This window comes from Fusarium phalaenopsidis (assembly GCF_050370095.1).
Source record: "Fusarium phalaenopsidis strain FUZ10S chromosome Unknown contig_32304, whole genome shotgun sequence".
Classification (NCBI taxonomy): domain Eukaryota; kingdom Fungi; phylum Ascomycota; class Sordariomycetes; order Hypocreales; family Nectriaceae; genus Fusarium; species Fusarium phalaenopsidis.
This window is the reverse complement of record NW_028145404.1, coordinates 3365854-3390568: the sequence shown is the minus strand read 5'-3', so window position 1 is coordinate 3390568 and position 24715 is coordinate 3365854. Positions and strand designations below refer to the sequence as shown.

Here is a 24715-nt window from a genome sequence, read left to right as displayed (position 1 = left end):
GACCCTGCCAGGTCCTCGTATCCTCAAATGTTTCTCTCTACCCCAGCTAGAAATAATACCTTTGGTGTGAAAAGTAAAAGATGCTAAAAAGCCAGGCCATTGGCTTGAAAAGTCCAACAGAACAAGGCAGACACAGAAAAACATGACTCCTTGACGCCATCTCCCATCTTCGAAACCCCCCCAAAGATACCCATATCTTCCAGAAGTGCAACATAACAAGAATATAGGCTCAAAAAAATATAGGCCACGGGCATAGAATTACTCCTCCAAGCCACACATGCGCCTCCGGGAGGCCAGTGATGCTATAGTGATGCCCCGTGTTATGCAAAATGCCAGTAACCCGACCAAAGCGGGATACTCGCCCTGGGTATGAAGGAGAACCATAAAAGGCAGAGGACTTCAACATGTCGAAGAACAGAATGCCCAGCAGTGGGCAAGGCGAGACATGAGCGTCGACTCGCCACGAGCGCCGGAGAGCGTGAAATACGCCTCCCCATCAGACCAGCTCCTTGATCCGTTCTTGGGTCTATTCTAACAAGGCAACAGTCCACGTAGGGGCCTTGCCGCGAGTAACTTGGGTATGAAGCTGAACAAGTCATAAGCCGTAAAAAGTGCAAAACATGGAGAGGAAATGTGGATGTGCTGGTGCCCCGTAACAGCATCCACGGTCGGTAAGAGTATCATAATCAAAAGAACCTAGACATGGCCCTACTGAGATCGATGAAGTCGACCGGTTTCGTGACGTAGTCGCTAAATCCCGCCGCGACACACTTGTCCTGCACATCCGACATGACGTTGGCTGACAGAGCGATGATGGGCATGTTGGGATGGCCACTTGATGTCTCCCACTGGCGAATCTCACGGCACGCCTGGTAGCCGTCCTTGCGAGGCATGTGAAGGTCGCACTACACACACGGTTAGTCAGTCACTGAGGTTCAAGGGATGAGTCGGAAACATACCAAGATGAGAGAGTAGTGGCTATGCGGCTTGGAGAGGACCATTGTAGTGCATTCAACGCCGTCAACGGCAATCTCAACATCCACGCCAATCTTGTTGAGGTACTTCATGAGCACCTTCTGGTTGACAGGGTTATCCTCGACCAGCAACACCTTGTAGCCTTTGTTGCCCATGCGTCGCTCAATCTCTTGGTAGCTAGCCTTCTGGTTCTCAACCATCTGCTGCGCCGTCGAGCGGTTTCGGTCTATGCTCAGGTCGCGCATCTTGTTGGGGTCAAAGATGACGGCGAATCGGGATGGCTTGACGGGCTTGTAGATGAAGGTCACCAGGTTCTCTGAGAGGAGCTGCTCATACTTGGTGTTGACTGCCAGCTTCATCACTGCCTGCCGTTGCACTGAGTCGGACAGGACGAGGATGGTCGTCTTATCGATCGTCTGCGACCTCGTTATGTCATCCATGAGCGCAATTATGGCTTCTGCTGAAGGAAGGTTGATGACAATATGTGTAAACTTGATGGGATCCTCGCCGCCAATCAATGTCTGCGCCTCCTCGACAGTCGACAGGGCCGTGATTTGGTGAGGAACATCCTTGGGCAGAGTCATCTCGATGTGTTGTGTCGTAGCTTCGCGGCTGTGGAACTGAGGGCAGATGATAAGAATCGAGTACATGGGCGGCCGGAAATCCTCAGGCGTTCCACTGCCGTGTGCCAGATGTGTCCCAGGAGAGCTACGACCTGAAGGCATCTCAAGCTTCATCTGGGACAAGTCTTGACCACTGGCCTTGGCTGCTTCACTGAAGCGAGCCAGCCCAGTGGTGACAGACGTTGCCGATGATCGATCGGTGATGTGTGACTTTCCAGAGCGGACAGATGGGTTTGAGCTGCCGACAGAAACGTCCCCAGGTGAAGTGAACTCGGAGTTCGTCCCTCCAGTGCTGGTACCTTCAATGGCGCGCAGATGCCGGGGTGGGGGCAGGGGCTTGATGCTGCCAGGAACGCTGTCCACTACCTCTGGTCTTGGGGTAAAGGCTCCCGTTGGCGGGGGACTATCAGGCAGATTTGGATGGTCGTCGGCTGTGGGAAGGCCGAATCGAGCGGTGAATGTAAAGGTAGAGCCCTTTCCAGGAGTAGCCCTGCCTGTCATCGTGCCTCCGTGCAGCTCAGCTAGCTGTCTCGAGATGACAAGTCCCAGGCCACTACCGCCATGTTGACGAGTGCTGCTTCCATCAATTTGACTGAAAGGTTTGAAGATCAGGTCGGCCTCCTCCTTGGAGAATCCACGTCCCGTATCGGTGACAGAAAACTCGAGCATTATCTCGTTCTCGTCCACATCGGAGCCCTTGGCTGTGTACACACGACACCGGCTGAAGACTTCACCCTCGGAAGTGAACTTGATAGCATTGCCAGTCACGTTCAGCAGGACTTGGCGAATCCGTACCTTGTCACCCTTGACCCACGCAGGTACGTCAGCCTCGACAAGGTAGTTCAGCTCGAGGCGCTTGGCAATCGCCATTGTTGAAACAAGCTCGTTAACATCCTCGATAAGGGACCGGGTGTGGAACCACTCATATTTCAGCTTCATCATGCCAGCATCGACCTTGGAGAGATCCAAAATGTCGTTGATAATCATGATCAGGCTGTTGGCGCTTGTCTGGATCGTGTTGGTGTAATCGAGCTGCTCTTCGTTCAAGGTAGTGTCCTGCAAGAAGCTGACCATACCCGAGATACCAATCAGAGGCGTTCGTATCTCATGGGACATGTTGCTGAGGAATCTGCCCTTGCTCTCCATAGCTTCCTTGAGCTTAGTTTCGAGGAGTTTGTGATCATTGATGTCGGTAGCAGAGCCAAAGTAGGAGCTGGCACCACTACCAAAGTCGATGGTATCAATTTCGACACATCGGATCAGATGCCATCGGTATTCTCCAGTCTTGGACAAAAGTCGAACCTCAGTCGTGTATGAAACTCGGCCGGCACTGTCAGTCGCAACCTTGATGATGCCTTTACGAGCAAGTTCAGTTAGGTCAGCAGAAGGCCATTCGTATACGGAACTGCTGCTCGAGCTGTTGTTTCGGGACAGGGGCTGCTGCAGGTTGCGATGAGGGGAGTCCTGTGGTGTTTGTGGTGTCTGTGTCTTGATTGCTTGGATCGTGCTCGTCGAGGTGGCTTCGGAGGGTATCGACCCTTGCTGGTACACCTTGTTCTCCTCCTCGCGCTTCCGTCCACTGGGTGTGGAAGGCCGGGTTGACGGAATGCGACATTTGGCCAGATCCTCCGGGTGCACAAAGTCCATGAAGCCGAGACCGAGCGAATCTGAGAAGCTTTGGCCGGTGTAGGACAGCCACTGTTCGTTGGCAAATGTAATGCCCTCGTCTTCAGTTGCCGTAAAGATAATCTGTGGAATCAGGTTGGCGAGTAGTCGATGTTTGGCCTCAGAGGCTTCAATTTCCTCCTGGCGTGCCGCTTTCAACTCGGCGATGTGCTGGTCATGGATATCCATGTAGGATCCGAGGAACTGCATGATGACCCCCCTCTTGTCCTTGGAAGCGACTGCCCTGGCATAAAACCATCGGTAGGCGCCATCGAATCGTTTAATTCGAACAGTCCTAGAAAACTGCTCTCCCGTCCGAACCGAATGGCCCCAAGCCTTCAGATACTCATCTCGGTCGTCAGGATGGAGACTTCCCCAGGGATCTGCAGCGAGGTCGGTGGCTGTCTGTCCTCGATAGGAAAGATATCGACTATTCACCCAGACAATCTCCCCAGTTTGCGGAAGCGCGACGAAGACATGGGCCGGTAGTGAATCGAGAATAAGTCCCTTCAACCTGTCGGACGGCGGAGGCATGTCGGCTGCTGTAGAATTTATTGAGCCACTTCGAGAGGGAGCAGCAATGGGTGTCGGTCTGGCCGAAAGTGTAGAGCTAGGCGGAAGAGATTGAAAGGTCGAGGCAAAATCAGCACCGTAAGAGTGCAGCATGCTGTGTCCTTGACGAGTGCCACGTCCAGTCTTTGCAGAGTCAGCCAAATTCTCTGCCGAGTTGTCGCTGCCCACGACATCTGAGGCATCTATACTGACAGCCCGCGTATCTGTCTGCGCCGATCGCTTCGTCGCAGAGCTCGTCGATTCGTCGGATGAGGTACGGACTGTCTTATTATCAACAGAAACAACTGGATCTAGTGCTTCCTGCGAGGATGGTGGGCCGCTGAGACGAGAATTTCGCTTCTCTGATGGTGAACTGTCCTTTGATGTTGTCCTCGCTCGGGGGGTGCCTGAGCTAACAAGATTCTCATGCCTTGCAGGCGCTGTCCGCTGCCTGGCACTGAAGTATCCATCTCCCTGCGGTGTTGCGGCAGGACTTGAAGTCGGTGGTGGTCGCTTGTCGGCAAGGAAGCCAACAGGTCCTTGATCCCAGCCAGGCGTCCCGAGAGGGGATCCAGTGGCGCTCTTGGACACTCCAGAGTAATCGCTCGGGCTCGTCATGCTTCCAGCCAAGGATTGATGAGGGAGCATGTCGTCTGCTGCAAGATACGCCATACCGTCCAGGGGGCGTCCGTCGTGCGCAACCGCGCCAAATCCAGCAGTTTGTGGTCGTTTTCGTTGCAGGCCCGCAAGTTCAGTCTCGAGATTGCTGTAGTGCCGGCACAAAGAGAAAGTGGTAGCCATATGGGGCGCAAGATGTTCGAGGGAGTGTCGAAGATTGGAAGGATACGGAATAACGGAGCTCAGTATAGAGAGAATGGCGATAGGGGCGGGCTTGTCTTTCCTGAGGCTATCAGGAGTGCTTCGACCGGCTTCATCGACAGTGGTGGATGCATTAGCAGCAGGCTCGCTCTTGGCTCGAGAGTGGGACCTTTGTTCCATAAGGGTGCTGTCGAGTTTGAAAGTTCGTGTCGGTTTCGAGAGGAGAACATGGGATAAGGGGATGTGGAGTACTGTCCATGAGTTGTCGACGCCAATGGCCTCTGGCGGGCGTATTCCAGTGTAGTCGGCTGTGCCAGTGTCTGGGTTAAAGGAGTCTTCGTCCACCATAGCGTCTGTAAAGAAGGGATTCTCCTTGGGGTCGGACCGAACGGCGGGTGAGGGGGCTGGAGATTGTGACCATGGCGAGGGTGGCGCTTGTTCGAATTCCTCGTACTTGGGAGTTGGTGGTCGCGGCCTCTCTTCGTCCAGTCGCCCTTCGAGGCGTGATGCTATCGTCTTTGCTCGATCGCTGCTGGAAAGGGGCTTACTTCGGACCGATGGCCGGGAGGTGCTGGTGCCACTAAATATTGACGATAGTTTCGAGAATGAATCGGAACGGGGCCTGCCGGATATCTTCCTGCCCGCGGAATCAGAGGTCCCCTCTTGAGCAGTCGTCTTTGACTGCTTTGAAGGCTCCGCAGAGGCCTCGTTGGCGAGATAGGGGTAACTTCTCGTCAGTGCAATAGCCCTTCCACGTTCAAGTACTCGCATCACACCACTATGATCAATAAGGGGATCTGCCTCATAATCGAGCGCTTGCAGGACAGGCAAAACACGGCCCTGTCCTTCCTTCTCCCCCATGAGCGGGGCCTCCCAACTGGGAATTTGCTGCTCAATGGCGTCGTGCTCATCGAGAGCCGACTTGTTAAGTTTGGCGTAGTCCTCTTGGGTTTCCCGAGGGGTACGGCTGGCGAGGTAATTGCTTTGGCTTCTTGTCAAGTATGAAGGCCGTCGAGAGTGCCCTGGGGAGCGAGATTGGGTCCTCTCCTTGTTCTCCTCATAGGTGGTGAATGAGTGTCGACTCAAAAGGCCGGGTCGGACAGCGGCAGAGTTGACGCGGAGGGTATCATCAGGACTCGATGCCGCAGCGTTGGACCCAGCTGCAGATCGATCATTGTCGCTAGGGCTCAAGATCATGCTGCTGGCCTCCCTTGCAGCCATATATCCAAGACTCAAGTCATCTTCCTTGTGCTGATTGAAAGTGGCTTTCTGACCCCATGGGACATTTTCGATGTCTGTTGAGTCAGCTGGAATAGCTAATGTTACCCGCTCAGCTTTATACACATCTCTCATAATCTGAACAACAGTATTCCACCAAGCATCCAGGCCAGGCTCGGCCGCCAGCATCAGAGAGAGGTCATACAGGTTAGGGTTGGGAAAGTCGAGATTTTCAGGTTGAGGGGACATGACGGAAGGGTTAAAGGTGAAGTTGGAGGCGGGTGTCGAGTTCCCCGAAAGAACCTTGTCGTGGGCAGCGATGCCCAAGGCCTCGAAAGAACCGAAGTTGGAGGAACGAGGGGCACCAGTTGGAGACAGGGCAGTAAAAGGCCTATGCAGGTACGAAGGCACAAAGCCGGCGGGTGCCATCCGAGGGAAAGGGTAGGATGGGGTACCCGCGATGGGTCCTGGGGTGGGAGCACCTCGAACAGTAGCGCCAGACTCGGTGGAAGTTGTTGTTAGGGTCGATGTATGAAGCGGTGAACTCGACAGCCCCTCCTCAGGGATGGGAGAGACTCGGCTCTTGTCGTTTGAGCTCGCCATCAGGCCTCTAGCCGACAATTCTCGGCGCTCGAGGTCGCGTGCAAGCTTTTCTCGATATTCGTTAAGCTGCTGTTGTGAAGTGGCCTGGCTGGGTGAGGAAGCAGTAACACCAAAAGCTGAGCGCTGGGGGCTCGTTGGGCTGGTGCCAGTGGAAATGGACAATGGTTCGGGGCTGAGAACCGGTCCCTTGGCTACAGAAACAGTGCTTTCGTTAGTAGAATCTCCTGCCATGTTGTTGCTGGCGAGGGCCTGCTTCGCCGGAGCATCGAGAGGGGATGATGGGGGCTGGCTCGGGTGGCGATCCGTCGTCATTGCGTCACGCGCGGTTGGTGTTGCGGTCGCATTTGCAGTCGAATTCGAGATCGATGTCGGCATCACTCGTCCATCTCTTGTTGGGTTCGAGGACGGCTTCTCGGTGAGCGGGGATGGCAACTCGATCAAGGACGAGAAGGTGCGGATCGGCAGGTCGATTTGACGTGAAGGGAACCAAGGTGAAAATATTTCGTCGCCCGTTGGCGAGTTAGGCCTCGGCATGCCTCGTGGCCCAATTTCTATCCTTTCCCTCAACAGCAGGAGAAAGGGTGGTCGAGTGTAGTCGCGTAGGAAAGCGGATATATCAAGCGAGAGTCGAAAGTCGAACAGTGGAACAAGCTTTGTCCCCCTCTAGCCCCAAGCCAACACTGGCAGCGACAACAACAGCAGCAAAGGCGAGAGTCTGAAACGACTGTGAATGTACGTTTTGTCGATCGTATGTAGGTCAGGATGGGTTGGACCCAGAGACTCGAGAGGGTCGGAAGCGGTTCGGGCGACGGGGCAACGAGCAACAGAGGAGGTTTGAAGTGGAAAATTGGGGGCTCAATCACACACCGGTCCCAGAGTGTGGTGTGTCTCTCTGTCTCCCGCGCTCTCTCGTCTCTGGTGTCTACAGTAGGTAGGGCGGAGAATGAAAGGTGGTGGTGGTGGTGGTGGTGGACTGGCCCGGCCTGGCTAGCAGAGACCCAGAGAGAGCGCTGGTGAAGGTGGGCGAAAGTTGGCGTGGGCTTCCCAGCACGTACATGACGACTCCTTTCTTGTACCTCCTAGCCAGATCTGGGAGGCGAACTACTTTAGGGTACAAGGTGCTTGGTCGACCCATATTATTTACGCACAGAACGGGGGTAAAACCAACCCTGTCCGATGACGTAGGGAAAGAGCCCCCCCGGCCAAGAAGCAAAACCTAGACAGTACGTACCTGGGAGAAGAGCCCCAGATCAGGGCAGCCACGATGGGAGCATGTCACCTTGGGTCACTCACTCGCGCTTCAGGAGTAGATTTCTCACAACAGCCGCCGACCCAAGGCCATCTTTCTCCCTCATCCATCATCTGGCATCTCCTCTGCCTGACGCTCATTGTACCGCACGGACTTTGCAGTAACAACGGTGGTCCTAATAATAAGCGACGACAAATCAATACTATGCATTCAAGGGATTGGCTGGTCGGTGCTCCTCGCCGCAGATTACATCGAGAGACCACTGACTGCAAAAGTGGGCGGCGGCGGCAGCATCACCATCGTCATCATCAATTATCCCTGGCAGCCCGCCAAGCCAAGCCCCAGCCGGCGTTTTCTCCGCCGAACGCTGTCATCCTACCAGCTGCGACTACTCGGGGTTACAGTCCGCACACAGAAAAACTCCACTGGGGGAGCTTCCCGAACGATACATCGTCCGCCCTATTGCCAGCATCCAATCCAATGGTGTCAAATAATTAGGCACGCAACCTCTGCGTGCCCTTGTCCTTTGATGCTTCTTGTGCCTCGTGCCTCGTGGTTGGTACATACTACCTTCATAGGTAGGCATCTACTCCGTACCCCGTGTCCAGTTTCTGATGTCCGTCTCCACCGACCAGACCAGTGCTGCCGTTACAAGGGAGCGAGCCTCCGTTGCACTAACAGAATCGTGTTGCCAGATCTACTTCGACAACAGAGCCTGCAGCCTTTACCTAGGCACGGTGATCGGCAGCGTTGGCTCCAATTTTCCGTCATTGTTCCCCTCCACCCTCCAAGTTCGGAGCCGAGTTTCCAAAGTGCCATTGTCAACGGAGCACGATATTCCCTCGTCCTTCCAGCTGCGTTCACGACTTGTTAAATAGACTCACCCTGGCTCCTCCAGGATTATTGTTCTAAAGGCTTCATCACCTTGTTCCATACGGAACCGTACAAGCGCTCGAGCCACCAACACGGCCCATGCTCATCCATGAGGGATGGCCATTTCCGACTCGGCCTTCTGCTCTCCCTTCAGATCGCCGATCTCCCCATAAACTCGCCCTCTATCCGTACTCTGGCGGAAACTACCAGGACAAACAGCTTCATCATCTTGACGCTCTCCCTGTTCCTGGATCTCCTCCACTCCCACCGCAAAGGCCACAACTGAAGATTTTGATGGGCGGGCAACCACCGCCTGCAGATCGACTAGGGCGCATCGCAATTTTTGTTTTAGCCCTTCCTTTCCCCTTTTTACATACTATTCTTATCTAACCCGGTCGACTTTTTGTTAGGCGACCCATTTGCCATATCACTGGATCCTGCCAGCCCGTCATGAGTTGCATCAAACTGACTCCCTCTAGCTCCCCTATTCGTCGTCGGCGCCGCCAAGCGCATCGGGCCACACTCGACGCCCAATTGACATCACACTGACTGCCTCTCCAGGGCTGGTCGCTCCCCTTTGCGTTTCCATTCGTTGAACCGTCCCGCTTCGCCAGAAATGACAATTGACTTTTTCTGCTGGGCTTGAGCACCTAGCCCAGCGGCCTCGTAGCCCGCCCACCAGCCTTCCATAGACACCAGGAGAATTCCTCGTGCCTCGCGCACCTCTCACCGACATGGAAGACAACATGCCGCAATTTGGAGGGGACCTCGGGTGACGGAGCACATCTCACCAGTGGGGAGCCTTGCCTAGGCCCTGGGGTCAGCCCTCAATTTCAAATTTCCTAGTCGACCAGATTGGGAGGCTCGGCATGCCACGCGGGCTGTGGGCTGGCGGAATGCAGCCGGAGAAGCGAGAAAAACAATTACCACCAAGGCAGTGGAGGAGGACTGGTTTGGTGCTTGCTAAAAACGTCGACGGGCAATCTGCTCCCCTGCACTGGCGAATGGAACATTGCCGGGGTTATCTATTTGACATGGCCTTGACTGAGCATCTGGATGAATCCACCACCTGTGTTCCCGCAAGGCGTGAGACGGACCGCGACGATGGGCTTGCCAAGCGCCCAAGATAACCGCGTGGTTGAGCGTCCGTTTCCGCGACGGCCAGCTACGGCCTCTTTTCGCGGCGCGAGAAGAGGAGCTCCCCACTTGGTAGCAGCCCATGGAGCGACAGTTCCCGTCACGAGAAGAGAAGCAGGCAGACGTTTTGAAGCCAGGTTTCTTTTCTGTTTGCACTCAGTCCTGCATAGGGCTACATACTGTACGTATGTACTGCCCGCATCTTGCAACTCGTGCGCTTGAAAGAGGTGCACTGCTGACGGCAAAGCACGCACTCTGATGCTGATGGACCTGAGATTCGTCTGTTATCTGGAATGGGTATCTATCCCGCGTTGTTTCACGACCGCTCAGCTGCTGGCTCGTGCCTGTTGTTGCCGTTGCACATCATGGCCATGTCCCACACAACTCTCTCTTTTCGACCCATTTTGCTGCTTGTCTCAGAGTCTCGTGCGCCCACCGTCGCCTGAAGCAGCAGCCGGTTTGAGAGGCGCTTTCGCATGACGTCTGCGTCTCGAGGAGGCACTCTGACGTCAAGTGGAGCGCCACCAAAGATCCGGCCGATCCAAGCTGGGGACGACCATTCCTGGCGGCGACGTGTCCGACCTCCGAGGCACGGCAGGGCGGACGGGTGACCTGACAGAGCCTTCACGCTCAATCTCAATGGTTCAGGGTAGCCCAAGCCCGTCGAATCATGGCGTCCGTTATAGACAGGGCCCGGGAATAGCTCCGCTCTGCAGGTCTTCCGTCGACGCCTCATTGGACCAAATTGGACCAAGCAGGGATTGGCTCCCGTTCGTCATTCTACTTCCAACTTCTCTGGGCCTGGCGCCCCGAGTTTCCGGGTTCTTGGGTTACTGCCTTTTTCTTCGCCTAACGACCATGGCATGGTGGCATGGTGGCATGGGTGGACAGGACAGTTGACAAGCACTCCCATGTCGTCTCTCTAACTTTGGGGAAGAACTCAGGACCAAATGACTATAACAGGCAAGATACCCGACGAAACTTCGTATTGGTGAACTTGAATCAAGTGCCGATAACCTTATTTTTATATACTCATCAGGAAGTTCACTCGCATGCAATGATACTATACTCGGACTGAGGTTGACATGACAGTACTTTCAAGACCTGCGATATTTGTCCTTGCCGTGGCATATGTCGAGCCAAAGCGACCTATTCGCACTAAATCCATAACTAGATGGCGCCAGCTGAGCCGAATTATTGATTCAGCTGGCTAACACTATGGCTAGGTCTACTGTCTACGATAGGTGCCATGCATATAGCGCCAACATAGGTACCATTGATACTTCCTGGAAGTGGAAAATGAGTTGCGTCTTCTCATCTCGGTTCTCCATGCAGGTTGCCAGGGAAGCAAAGACTGATCTCTGGTTGGTTAAAACAAGTTTCGACGACGAGTCAACGTGGAGGCTCAACTTGAGGGACTCGGGGGTAATCTCCACGACCGCACAGCACAGCAAAATGGGCGAACAAGCATCGTCCCCGGGACCCAAGACCAGAAACCTGGTTCTGGAAAACGGGCGGGGCATGTCAAGAATCACACTAGACCATGCTTCCATCGCCAACGGGGACAAGGATACAGGGCCTTGTACCTCGATGCATTGGCGATGGCAGCCAGCCTCTCAGGCCCACGGGAATCGGAAAATACTTCTAGAATCCCATCTTGCCTCTGCGGGATAACTTACCCCTTGCTTGACTTCTCCAGCCACCACCTCATCCTCGCTTCGCCTCGTGTGTGGTGGAAGGGAGCACGCGGACGCGGACGCGGACAGACGCACCGACCTTGGTGACGGTTTTACCATCCAACGCTTCCTTGTTCGCATGTTAATTCGAACTTGCTGGGAACTCATGTGGGTTATCGACTGACTGGACCATCACCGTGCAGCAGGAAAAAAACGGTCAGCATGGAAATCCTACGGTTCGGGGAAGCGAGCGAGGGCCAACGGATCTGTCCTCCGCCTCGCTTCTTTGCCGTGAGGGTTTTTCCCTCGTCCTTTGATTTCCCCCGCGATCAAGAGTCACAGACCATCAGACGCCAGGCTCCTATATGCGGCTGAACCCTGCATTATATGGACTTGGCCCGCCGACGTCAACGCCCACATTGCTCTGCGAGCAACGCTTCAGATTCGGATTCTGCTTGTCCATAGCGTAGCCTGTTGATCAAAGACTTCAAGTGTAGCGAAGTCGGTATAAACGAACCACCTATGGGACGCCATGTTTCTCTTGTAGCATTCCTCGTCAAAGGAGATAATGGCTCGAGATTTCAGCGTTCATGAAACGTCTCGTCTAAGCAGTAAATATATGGAGCATGGTATTTAAGCCCACGCTCAAAGTTGGATGGCTAGGGGGTGAATATCATACCACCAAGACAGCGCATAGTTGTTTATAGTACTCATCTCTCCCTCATGCCACTCGGTCACTACCTCCTGGTGACTCTTGAATCCAATTGCTTGTACCCTGGAGCATAGTGGCCAGTTCTGAAACCATGAGCTCGAGGTCATTGCCTTTAAATCTGCTTCCTCCACGTTCTCTCGTTGATGCTGGAGAAGTTACTGTACCTACATTAGATATGATAGATCCTTTCCCACTTCAGCATCTTCGTGGACTTTTCTGCTAGCCTCGTCCTCCATCCTTTATGTCCTTTAGCTTTTATTGGGAGCTTATTTGTATATAAGGAGGGATTGACATGAAATGATGGCATTCATAGACAAGCTTGGAATTTCTGCACCGAGTTCGCTGCCAAGCCCCTCACAGGGGCTTCCAATTTCTTGACGAGACTTCTTATATTCTCAGTACATTGTCACCTTCTTAATATTCATAGCCAAAAATCAAGACCCTTCTTGCCCTTTACATTCACCAGATGGGATATATGTGGTATGTATCTTTACGGCTCAACCCGGCCTTGATGGTGGTAGAACCCCGCGTCTCTCCCATGAGCCTCATAGCAGTAAAGCTTCTCAACGACCTATCGAGTTGAAGATTTTTGGCGTAAAATTATCCTATATCTAGTTACGGGGTGCGGCGCATATTCTTAAAATAACACATGTCGATTTTATGGCCCTAGAGCTGCCGCATCCTAGTGCAGCAGATGGAAGTATGAGACCCCTGGCCGTCCTGCAGGTCTACAACAGCTTAACAGATTAAATGGCCTAGTGAAGATCTCACGGGCTTAGAAAGCTCAGTTTGATATAACTCCACAGTACTCGCGAGTAAAAAATTGGTTGGCCACTTTGGGGGATCATGTGTTGGCATGTCGGAGCTGCGGTAAGCTCCAGATATCCACGACAATTGACCATATATGACTTATCTATCCCTCGTCAAATCCCAACAAGGTTTCGAGAAGGAATGGCTATGTATAGAGAATTGTCTGTAAATTTTGCTTGACACTCTGGAGAAACCTGCCAGTCCTGCTACATGGAGGTTTGGTAGACAGTCCTCCAGTCACCAAAACTATTACGATCCCCAAGAGTCAGACACGCGTTGGCCAAGTAGAATCTGTGAGCCAGTGACTATTTTAATATGTAGCAACAGTTTTATTCGACCATTCTCATTATTTTGGTCCACCTGAAGGCCTGACTGGCTTTCCCAGTAGCAGATGGTCGGTTACGCGTGAAGAGAGCAAGTCTGTAGGATACCCATCGGTTCAGCAGGCATTGCATCTCCGCTCGCCTCGTGATGAAAGATGGGAAAGGGCTGTGACCCTTCTCTGAGGTTCAACAATAGTGAAGTTTATAAAATACTGACAGTATCGACACCTGTGTAGTTGGAGGATGACTCGCGAATTCTGAACTAACCTTAAGATATCCTATATGTTTTGTCGTAGCCTGTATTTGTCTTTAGCCCTGAATCGTTCGTAGATACCGAACTATAATGAGCAGTAAATGACTAGTATCTTAGCTCGTGAGAGTAAATATGATATTGGGCCTAGCTCCTGCGTAGTCATCTAAGAAAGACGGTGACAAATTCAAGCAATACAATCTTAAGAAGTAACCACAAAAACAGAGCACTTTAGGCACAACTACTTAAAGACGAGAAGAGCGAGGACCGAACAATAATATGATAGGAGGTCTTGCAATCTTGTCTATTTCCTTCAAACAGATCAACCATTTTGCCCAAAAAAAAAAAAAAAAAAAACCAGGGGGAAACAATGTATAGGCCATTGCGCAGCCGATAATCTTCCAACGCCAGAATAAGAACAAAACTCCAACCGCAGTTCAACCCTTGTTTCTGAGATGTATCCATCCTACTGATGCCAGCTACTGTTTCTCTTCGTAGAGCTCAAAAACTCAAATCAAGCCTGGTTTGGAGCCTTGAACCCAAGCTTCTGCTTTTGGATTCGGGGCAAAACACCAATTAGCGTCAGGGCGGCCAGGAGGGTGGTGGCCCAGAGCTTGAGCTTGAGGACATTCTTGTTGTAGTCTGTCTCGACAGCGGTGACGACTGTGACGAGGAGCAGGGTGAAGATGGCGTAGCCGCTCCAGCGGTGATACTTCCAGATGGCCTTGGCCTGGTGTTCGCCGCCGTAGAGCTGGGGTGTCGCCCACATGGTGAAACCCACGGCGTACTGGAGTAGCAGGACGATGGAGGTGATGACGCCCAGGTAGCCGTGAACCGAGTGGAAGTGATCGCCATTGTTTGCGAACTTGTTGTACTCGATGATGGTGACACCCGCCACCAGGAGAAGGAAGGCGACTAGGTTGAGGATGGCGTGGATGCGCTGGCCGATACGCTTCTGCTCGGCCGTGTGCGTGGGCTGTAGGCTCAGGACGGACTGGGCCAGCGTAAGGGTCGCGAGGGACTGCAGAAGCGGGTGCGCTGAGAACAGGATCAATGGCTTGGTGAGGACGCTGGCCCAGATGAGCGCAACCAGCAGCACGATGCCGAGCTGGGCAAGGATGCCAGTGCCTGGCGAAACAGCATGGTTAGCTCTAGAAGATGATGTAGCTGAAGAAATACCGATAACCTACCGAGGACTAGATTTCTAATCATTGGGACGCCGTCTTCTTGTGCAGCATCGCCAGGTCGACCAAGGAGCGGTTCAGTCTCGCGAGCTGCGGCGCCGTTGACTTCGGCGTCCGAAGGGAATCGCTCCGGTATACCTGTGGCACTCGCCATCTTTTTAAGCCGCTGCGCGTATCCAGAGAGGTGTCGTGTCGGGCCGTGTCGTCAACAACGTGTCTTTTTTTAACGTTTGGTGATGCTCAAGGTTCTCTGCAGGGCGGCGCAGGCGGAACCAGAAAGAAGAGAAATAGCTAAAAGAGCTGTCTTGTTAAAGCTTGGAGAGTCAATACGATTCACTTCGAAGCCATCTACTGCCTGCGATTGAGAGCAAGACGCGGATGTCCTGACGTAGATGAAGGGGGAAAAGGATGAGTCTAGATTGATTACGAGTGCACAATGTCTCTGTACCTACAAAGAGGCTGTTGCTACCTGCCTTACATGGCTGATTACAAGATTGGCGTTGACGTCAATGAATGGCTGTCTCGAGTCTGACCTATCAGAAGCCGCCTTTTTATAAACACTCACGAACCGCGCGGGGTAGTCATGCTTTTCAGTGATAAAGACGGCAATTCCACCATGTCGCCTTGCAATCGCGTCAGGGTTAGTGAAAGAAAAAAAAAATCGTTATCCCGGGGAATATAAAAAGTGCCGAAGCTGGGGTTACGCGGGGAGGAGAAGTGAGGGGGGAATCAGAATCTATTACTCGATATGATCGAGCAAAAGAGCTCCATCGCTCACCGACCCTTGGCTATCGATAAGAGCTTTATCCGTTCCCCCCAACCTGGACCCGCGCAAAGGAGCTTCCCTGGTTGGCTATGAGCTCCGAGAACTCGCCGGCCAAGCCCGCCTCTCCACTCGGCCGTGGCCCGGCCGGCCGGACTATCGCCGCGAAAGGAGCTCAGAGCTGCCAGCGCTGGGCCGCCGGCGGGCAAGCACCTCTTGCGTCTAACCGTTTGCCGCTCTGGGCCCAGACGCGTAGACGGGAATCTGTTGTCGATCAGAACATTTGCCGTGGCGCCCAATAGAAAGAACTCGGAGGAGGAGCAGGCAACGACAGTTAGCCCATCATCAAGATTGGCCTGATTTTCCTCGTCCCGCAGTGACAGTGGGCGCATCGGAACTGGCCGACCCAACGAGGCTAGGTGAGAGTTAAATAGATAGGACGATCCCTCTGTTCCCCGACGAATCTCACTCACTTCCCGAGTCAGAGCATCTGCATCATATCATTATACCTCTCATTTCTTTTCACTACCAATCATGGCTTCCATCGCCGACGAGATCGAGTACAAGCTCGATACCGTCGAGACGCAGTCCGTTGCCGCCAATGACATCGACAAGACGTTCCGCACGACATGCATTGGTGAGACCCTCGTGATATGTCGCACCGCTTAATCTTTCATGCTAAACGTGGAATGCAGACCTCATCTCCAGTGCCCTCGGTGGCAAGGTCCTCGGCTTCTCAGACCAATGGTTCTGCGAAGCCACCAACCTCTTGAACCCAAAGGCCCCCATCCGGCAGCAGGGCAAGATGGTCTTCACAGGCGCCTGGTACGACGGCTGGGAGACCCGGAGACACAACTCGGAGCCTTTCGACTACGTCGTTATCAGACTGGGCGTCGCCTCGGGCACCATTGAGGGTATCGAGGTCGACACGGCCTTCTTCAACGGCAACCACGCCCCCGCCATCTCGGTCGAGGGATGCTTCAGCCAGGACGACGAGGAGGTTGCGTCGTGGAAGGGCGGCCGGGGCAAGTGGGAGACCATCCTCGGCGTGCAAGAGTGCGGTCCCTCGGAGCGGTTCGGCTGGAAGCTCAAGACGCCCACGCAGAAGCAGTACACCCACGTGAGACTCAACATGTACCCCGACGGCGGCATTGCGCGGTTCCGACTCTTCGGCCACGCTGTCCCCGTCTTCCCCGACGACAAGGATGCCATCTTCGACCTCGCGGCGGCTCAGAACGGCGGTCTCGCCGTGTCGTGCAGCGACCAGCACTTTGGCAACAAGGACAACCTGCTGCTGCCCGGCCGCGGTAAGGACATGGGCGACGGCTGGGAGACGGCTCGATCGCGGGCCAAGGGCCACACCGACTTTGCCATCATCAAGCTCGGAGCTCCGGGCTACATCGAGAGGTTCGTAGTAGACACGGCGCACTTCAGGGGCAACTACCCTCAAAAGGTGGCCATCGAGGGCTGCGAGTGGACGGGCCACGGAGACCCGGTGGCCGACGCCGTAGCTTGGCGGGAGTTTGTGCCTCCGAGCAAGACGGGGCCGGATCAAGAGCACGAGTTCGCGAGCGCCGACAAGGAGAAGGACCGTCTGGTCACCCATGTCAAGCTTATCATGATCCCCGACGGCGGAGTGAAGCGATTGCGCGCATTTGGCAAGCGAGCTGTCTAGGGTACCTAACTTAATATTGGGAGCCCAACTTGTATAGAAATCAATGCAAACACAGTTAAACAAGTGTCGATGATGAAAATGAAATGAATGTTTGTTAGTATATTATGCAGTGAGTGGACTACTCAATCTCAAACAATTCACGTCTACAAAAGTAATCTTGTTGACGCAAAGAGAATATTCCAGTGTCAGTCAGTGGGTAAGTTCCTTGTTGGTGCCAGCTAGAGTCAAAGCACCCAGACCGTCTGTGGCTGTGTCCATGGAGCAACTGCCCCCCTCGGGACGGATGACGGTTTCTCCACAGCTTCCAGTCTCATCAGGGACAAGTGGGTAGGTTGCCCTCCACGACACCTCGCACGATATCAACACAACCACAAGGCATCAGTTCGCAGCGCCCAACGACATCTCCCCGCCCAACAGCGGCAACTCGGTTCAAACACGCAGCGCAGACCTATTCACACACCGTATGCGAAATTCATCCTCCGAAGCGACTTCCTCCAAATTCCCATGAGCCATCTGCGGCATCTGGCTCTGCCCCTCCCTCCGCCATGGATCTAGGGGACTCTCTCGGCCCCGACGGCCTGCCCGACAACAAGCCTCGAGCCCTCCCCTCCGACCTCCCCACGTCCCTCGACGACAGGCGACATGTGCCAAACGAGCATCTCGTCACCGAGACCGAGATGTACGATGGCTGGCAAGGTCCGTCGCATCACCATTACCATCGCCACCCGCGCACTTGACTGAAACATGCGCGGGCTGGGCTCCCTCTATTGCCCAACACGTCACTGACGACGCCGCAACAGGCCAGTCCCAGTTCCTTACCACGCCAGCCCTGGCGAAACCCCTCAACTTTGGAAACCTGTCGCTCAACGACCCCGACTACGACGACAATGTCACAAAGGGGCCCAAGGATAGCGACACGCGACTGATGGAAATGCTGGCCGCTCAGGCCGCCCACCAGTCTGGTTCGGGGTTTGAAGACGAGGATGAGATTGTAAATGACGAAAAGCTACCAGACTATGAGAAGAAGGAAAAGCTTCAAAAAGCCCTCAACATGGCTGCCAGCAACGGTGATGTCGAGAGGATCGGGAAGCTATTGAATGGCAAGGCAAAGGAGTATATCGATATAAACGCCGAGGACGAAGACGGAACACCGCCGCTCATCTATGCGAGCTGCTTTGTTGGTTTCCCCGGACACACTGAACCTCAGGTCGCTAATATGATGAACAGGGCCACGAACCCGTAGTGCAGGCACTGATCGAGGCGGGCGCCGACGTCAACAAGCAGGACCGTAATCAATGGACAGCTCTCATGTGGGCCATGACAAACCGACACAAGGGCATCGCAAAACTCCTCCTCGACAACAATGCCTCCTCAGACCAAAAGACGTCATCCGGTCGAACAGCATTCGACTTTGTCCCCCCAGACAGCGAGATGTCGTATTACCTCCATGACAATGGCTACAATATCGGAAGCGCTGGCGTCACAGATGACTTTTACAGCCCTGGCTTTACACAGGATCGGTTCGAGGAGGAGATGGCCGAGAATGAGATGCGAAGGCGGCTGATGATGGAGAGTGCTCGAGACCTCGAAGTTGACCTGGGAAACGTGGGCATGGATGATCAGCCCGAGGTGAGAACCATGTCCTGCAAATTGTCTACACAATTTTACTGACCGCAATTCTTCAGCCGGTCGATGAATTCGAGGAGGAACAGCAAGAGTTTGATTGGAACCGCTGCCTCCATGACCAAATGTTCGTCTTCCAAGAGCACGAACTCGACCGGATACTCGATATAATCATCACCAAGATGACGCCTCAGAGATCGCCGTCGCAAAAACCTGTTCCGGCAAACATGATATTCCTGAGCGCCCGATATGCCCATTACCATTCGAGTCGGGAGCTGCTTGAACGACTCCTCGTCTCAGCCATGGACTATATCAATGACGTCGTTGAGAGGTGTCAGTGGGATATGACCATTCTGGCATTCTGGATCTCTAACGCTACCCTCCTACTTCACTATCTCAAAAAGGATGCTGGCCTCTTCCATGCGACGGCCGAGTTCCAAGCCCAGCTCGCTGAGCTCATCAACGAGATCTTCATTCTCATCGTGCGAGATGCCGAGAGGCGTCTAGACAAGGTATTGGACGTGGCCATGTTGGATCATGAAACCATTCCTGGATTTGAGGACATCACATTCCAAAACGAGTGGAAGCTGTTCAAGCGAAAGGCTCAGGTCAAAGAGGAGCCCATTGAGAAGCGTTTCCGGCCTCCCTCACCCAAACAGCGGGCGAAGCCAGCTCCCAGAAACGTCACTTCTCTACTCTCATCGACTCTCTTTGTGCTCGACCTTTACGATATCCACTCGGTCATCTCGGCTCAAATCATCTCGCAATTGCTCTACTGGATCGGAGCAGAGCTTTTCAATCGCATCATGTCGAACCGCAAGTATCTGGCCAGAACAAAAGCCATGCAGATCCGCATGAATATTTCAATATTGGAGGATTGGGCACGGACAAATAACAGGCAAGCAGACCACTACGAGGGAAGCGACATGCGTTCGTCTGGAGAGACCACCATTGACGCGGCCCGGAGACACCTGGCACCTGTGATCCAGCTGCTGCAGTGGCTCCAGTGCTTCTCGTCCCTCGACGCTGATGACCTGGAGGCGCTGGTGGGTACACTCCAGCAGCTCAAGCGGCTCAGTCCACAACAGCTCATCCATGCAGCCAATCACTACAGGCCAGAGGTGGGCGAAAAGGGGCTGCCCAAGAGCGCCATGAAGTATCTCATCGCCATCCAAAAGGAGGCAGCACTTAAGCGAGAGCGGCGACGCAGTGGAATGGCGTCACCGCAGCGGTCGGGTCAGGACAGCAGCCCGGTGACACCCGTCAAGAATCGGTCAAACGGCAATCATCTCGAGACTCCCGGGAGCGCTGCGAGCCCTCCCGAAGACGAATGGTCCGACGACGACGACGCGCCTGAGCACTTGCTCCTGGATCCTGCCCTGATGTTGCCCTTTACGCTGCCCTCAGTGACCGACATGCTCGTGACATATGGCGCTGGATTTGGAGGAGTGAACCGTGAGCGGGAGCGCAAGTACATTCCAACGGTGCCGCCCGAGTTCCTGGAAAAGCTGGAGGTGAGCGGGGGCACTCGCAAGGGTCCCATGTTTGGAGAGGCGGACTGGGAGAATGAGGAAGTCTGAAAGGAAGACATGGGCCACGGTCATTATAGGCTCAAGGGGCCATCTAGCGAGACGCTCGAGGGCCCAAGGGGGACCGCCGGGGGTCTACTGGCCTGCACCAAGGGAGAGTTCTTGGGCACTGTTCCTCGACACCGAGTCGAGATAGGAGAAGCGAAAGAGCAGGGTCTACGAAGCAGAAACCCCCACACAGGCCAGCGTGCGAGTATCAGGTCCCCCGGCGATTCGATTCGATTCGGTTGAAAATTTGCGATGCAAGCTGCAAGGGACAAGAGGAGCGTTGGCAGCAGGGGAGAAGCTTGGCCAGCCATCCCGAGGTGGCGGGCACACACCACACACACATATGCGCCCGTATTGTCAAGGTGGCCAGGACCACGGGGGAGGAAGAGAGCGCCAATATCCGGGGGCATTGGACAGACGGCCGGGAAAGGCAGACGAGCGAGGCGAGAGGAGAGAAGAAGCGAGGTAGAGTTAGCGCGAGATTGTATAGCTCGGCTCAGGCGTATGGAGTTGTCGAGGTGGAAATCTGAAAATCCCCATGTTTCAATTGCCCGTTTTCGTCCCGTGTCGCAGAGCATTGACAAGCCAAGCTGGCGCCTTGGCTATGTCCGCCTCAAAACCCCCATTGATACTATTCCTAGATTGCTCCTGGCCCGCGCAGCTAGGCCAAGCTTGAGGCGGAAAGGAGTCGACGGACACAGCAATTGAGCAACAACCTTCCATGGAGCAAGCTCAAGCTCAGTGGGTGGGATACCCTAGCAAGGATCACGTATCCACCAGAAAGACGCGGTGTCGACTAGTTGCTGCATGCACTCAACAGTTGGCACGCCGTGTGCGGCCGGAGGAGTAAACTTTTTTCTTGTCTCCCCCTTGCCCCGTGTCCCAACGGCCGCGGTGCAGATGCTAGTTTTCCGCCTCCCGCACCGTGCCATTGTGCGTTGTTCGTGCCCTACATCTGTACACACAAGGGAGCCGATGCACTGGTCTTCCCTGGTCCTTGCTCGACAGACCTGATCCGTTTGTTCCCGGGGGAGGAGGAAGCAATAGAAGGACTGAAGGAAGATCTCACCGCCGCCATCCCGACTCTGGGCCTTGGGGTCTCCACTACCACGCGATGAAAGGAAGGAGACGAACGCGGAGGAGGATGCAAAAAGGGTGAAAGCAGCAGGGGGGAGGCTCAACGGGCTGGGCTCCGGGTGGATGTCGGGATGAGTTGGCACACCAGGGCCGGGGGCGGAAGGGAGGGTCCCGGCATGGCCTGTGGGAAACGTGGACTGCGGGAGCCCAACGGAGGGAGGCAGAGAGGTATGGGTGGCCACGCGAGAAGTGGCCGGCCGCGGGTTTTCCCCATCCTTAGTGTTTTGTGCTCTCTTTTCTGTGGCTCATGTGTGGCCAACCTGCCATGGATAGACCCCTTCTCGAGGATGGGCCTTTGCTCCTTCAGAGGTTCATTCATTTCGTCTATTTCACTTTTACTGTGTTTTTGGCCCTCTCCGTCCATACCTAGCTGAGCTGACCAGGGCAGACGATGATCCTGGTTCGGATCCTAGCAGGGAAGCTTCGCTAGGTTCGGGAGACGGGTAGATCAACCAGGGCATACGCGTATGCTCACCAACCATCACGTCCCGTCGTGGGAATGGCTGAGACAGGCATGCGAGGCCAGATTGCCCGTGTCTCGGCTTTCTCTGCCGGGGCCAGATCTCTCTGATCTGATACCTATCAATGAAAGAAGGAAAGAAAGAGAGTTCAGGTCTGTTGAGTAGCAAAGGGGAGCAGTCCTTTAAGGTTTGCTCGAGGTGGGCGCTGATCAAAGTGATACATGATTAGACCAGCTGGTCAGGGGGCATCGTTGAGGACAAAGGAATTAATTAGTGAGGGGGCGTAATAGAAGCTTTTGTTTCGAGATTTGAAAAGTGACAAGACGATGACGGACTCTAGCATCAAGATCGGTCCGAGAAGAGGCATGCCGAAGCAGCCACAGAGAACCGGGCAGGACGCAGTCAGCATCGCGCCTCGACAATCATGGCAAGACGCGGCGCAGGATGACGGGCGAGTTGGCGATGAACCACGTCTCGGGAAAAACAAAGTTTGATCCGGGTCGTATTGTCCAAGATTTGGGTCTACCAGGCAGAATCCGGACTCGACGGAAGGAACTTGATTCAATGGTGGCGGGAGCGTTATCCCAAGTCCCCGAGAAGGCGGTTTTCCTGAGTCGTATCGTATCGTATCGTGTTTGCGTGGTTTTCTTGAGATGCTGCTTTTAGTAAGCCAGCCTGAGCCGCAGGTAGACTTTCTGTATGGTGAGGTGGCTGATGACGGGTGCTGGCCGGTGAGCATGGGTGAAGTGAGAGAGAGTCTAGAAGGATTTGTTTTGAATAAGGGGACCGGATCGTGGAAATGCGCGCAAACAATGCGAGCGTGGTGAGATGGCAATCCAGTTCAGCTCAGCTCAGCCCAGGGCAGGGCAGGGAAGGGCAGGGCTGCCCAACCCAGCATTGTTTTTGATTGTCGAGATGCTGGTTGGTGTCTCATGGCCGGGTGTCCCTGAGCCCTGCCCTGTCCTGCCCTGAAGTGTCTGTCCTGTCTCTGGCTGTGCCCGTGTCTGCGTCTGTCTTGGTCTTGGTTGTTCTGGATTGGGTCGCGGGTACCTTGCAGACCCATGCCCTACCTAGCCAACCTAGGTTCGCTCCCCTGCGTGTGCGTCCCGCCCTGCCCTACGTGGTCGCAAAGAGGCATGGCCCTATCGTCCAAAACCCCTGTCGGTATCTGGGATGGTCCACACATTGGCGATTGGCTGAGTGTGATAGGTCACAAAACTCTCCCAGACCCGTCCCGTCCACCAGTCAGAGGCCGTTGTGCTCGACGGCAAGACTTGTCAACTTGTCAAAGAACAGGCTTCTGAGCCCGGCCTGCCTTGGCCTTGGATGACCAAGCCAAGGCCGGGGAGCCCTAGGGTCGAGGCGGACATCCAAGCTCCACCCTGTCTGGCTTCGAGAGGTTCTTGTTGTCTTTGTCTTCGTCTTGGTCACCCCCTTGCATCCAGGAATGCAACAAGCTTTGGCAAAAGCCTGGTCTGGCTGAATGAATGACACTGGGCTGGGTAACGGTGTGTGTCTCACCAGATCCGATTGAGATGAAGAAAAGGAAACAGGACGGAAAATCCCCCCATCATCTGAAAGCCTCTTAACTCTATCCGTCCGGGGAACGGATGGAGGCAGCCTGGGGAGGCTATCGACTGGTCCGGTTCCTCACATGCTTTTTGGTTGGGTGGACTGGACGTTACCGGCGGCGTTCTCCCGCACCTAAACTGCTTTCTTAGCTGCATTATTGTGCAGGAAGGGTTGCAATGCGTTTGGCCGATGGTATGCCTCACGTAGATTGTGCAAGAGGGAGAGAGAGCCGTGATGAATGGGTATTCCTCAGAATGTCCACTGAGAGACCATAGGTACCTGAACCCAAGTCTGGCCTGACCTTGGCCCCGGCCCTGGTGCGTGCGCGTGATGCGTCAGGTACAGTACAAGCAAGACCAGACCGTACGTGCGTGACGAGACGTTGATGAGTTGTTAGGCGTCCTCTCCTCGGGCCAGCGTCGTCGTCGTCTTGGATGAGGAGCCCTGGCTTGCTTAGTGCGGGTGCAGGCTGCCAGCTGCGTTGCGGTGTGGATAGCGGCCATCCAGATCGAGCCAGAGGGTTTTCACCGTCTCGCCGCCTCGTGCGTCTTTTGCATCCTCGCTTCCACTTCCGATCCTGCTGGGCCGGTCCACCTGGATCTATGGAGTAACGGGGACGTGCCTCGACCAACGGGAGGCCGGTGGATGATGTGGCTGTCGCTGGATGGGTAAAAAATTATGTCGTTTTTTTCTCACTCACTGAGAGTCTGCGTGCGTTTGACCGGCCTGCTCGGTCACTTGGTGGCCCTTGACGCAAATCCCGAGCTAAAAAAGATGTAGATGCGTGTGTGCGTGTGTGTACGTTTGTAGTTATATGTATAAGGAACGCACGGCGACCGCGCGCTTTGGATCGTCCGTCTTCTTGAGTCTCACTCAACCTCGTGCCTTCCTCTTCAACCTCGACCCGGCCCTCTCACTCTTGGCCTCAGCTCAGACCGACTCGACCTTCGGATCCCGTGTCTCGCTTCCATCTTCACTTCCAGTCTCATCCTGGAAAGCAATTTAGCGGTCGAGTGTTTTAGTATCCATCGTTCAATGTTCTGCCCGCCTTTCGACTCACCACTACCGCCGCTGTTATCAACCAATTCTTGGCTCTTGCCCAACACACCTGAATCTCTGCACGGCTGCTTCGCTTGTTCGGATCTGCGAGATTGCCCTGTCTCATCCCATCCAGCCAAAGTCTAAGACTTGGGGACTTTGCCCTTGGTCGAGGCTGCCAGCTTGGGACCCCAGCGATT

General features: G+C 54.5%; 3 protein-coding genes across 3 annotated transcripts; 1 reads left to right on the top strand and 2 right to left on the bottom strand.

Annotated features, from left to right (window-relative positions):
• Positions 1-686: 686 nt before the first annotated feature.
• Positions 687-6767, bottom strand: LRP88_10306 (putative histidine kinase HHK2p; the record flags this gene model as incomplete). The annotated part of the gene is made up of 2 exons (XM_083246770.1): positions 687-905; positions 960-6767. The coding sequence occupies 2 exons, from the start codon at positions 6765-6767 to the stop codon at positions 687-689; spliced, it is 6027 nt and encodes a 2008-aa protein (XP_083097883.1).
• A 7232-nt stretch (positions 6768-13999) lies between these two features.
• On the bottom strand, positions 14000-14823 carry LRP88_10305 (eukaryotic cytochrome b561-domain-containing protein; the record flags this gene model as incomplete). Its single annotated transcript, XM_083246769.1, has 2 exons — positions 14000-14613; positions 14676-14823. The coding sequence occupies 2 exons, from the start codon at positions 14821-14823 to the stop codon at positions 14000-14002; spliced, it is 762 nt and encodes a 253-aa protein (XP_083097882.1).
• A 1143-nt stretch (positions 14824-15966) lies between these two features.
• LRP88_10304 (uncharacterized protein) lies at positions 15967-20310 on the top strand (the record flags this gene model as incomplete). Its single annotated transcript, XM_083246768.1, has 7 exons — positions 15967-16069; positions 16128-16843; positions 16898-17101; positions 17425-17803; positions 17908-18284; positions 18335-18736; positions 18793-20310. 7 exons carry the CDS (start codon positions 15967-15969, stop codon positions 20308-20310), a joined length of 3699 nt encoding a protein of 1232 aa, XP_083097881.1.
• Positions 20311-24715: the final 4405 nt, after the last annotated feature.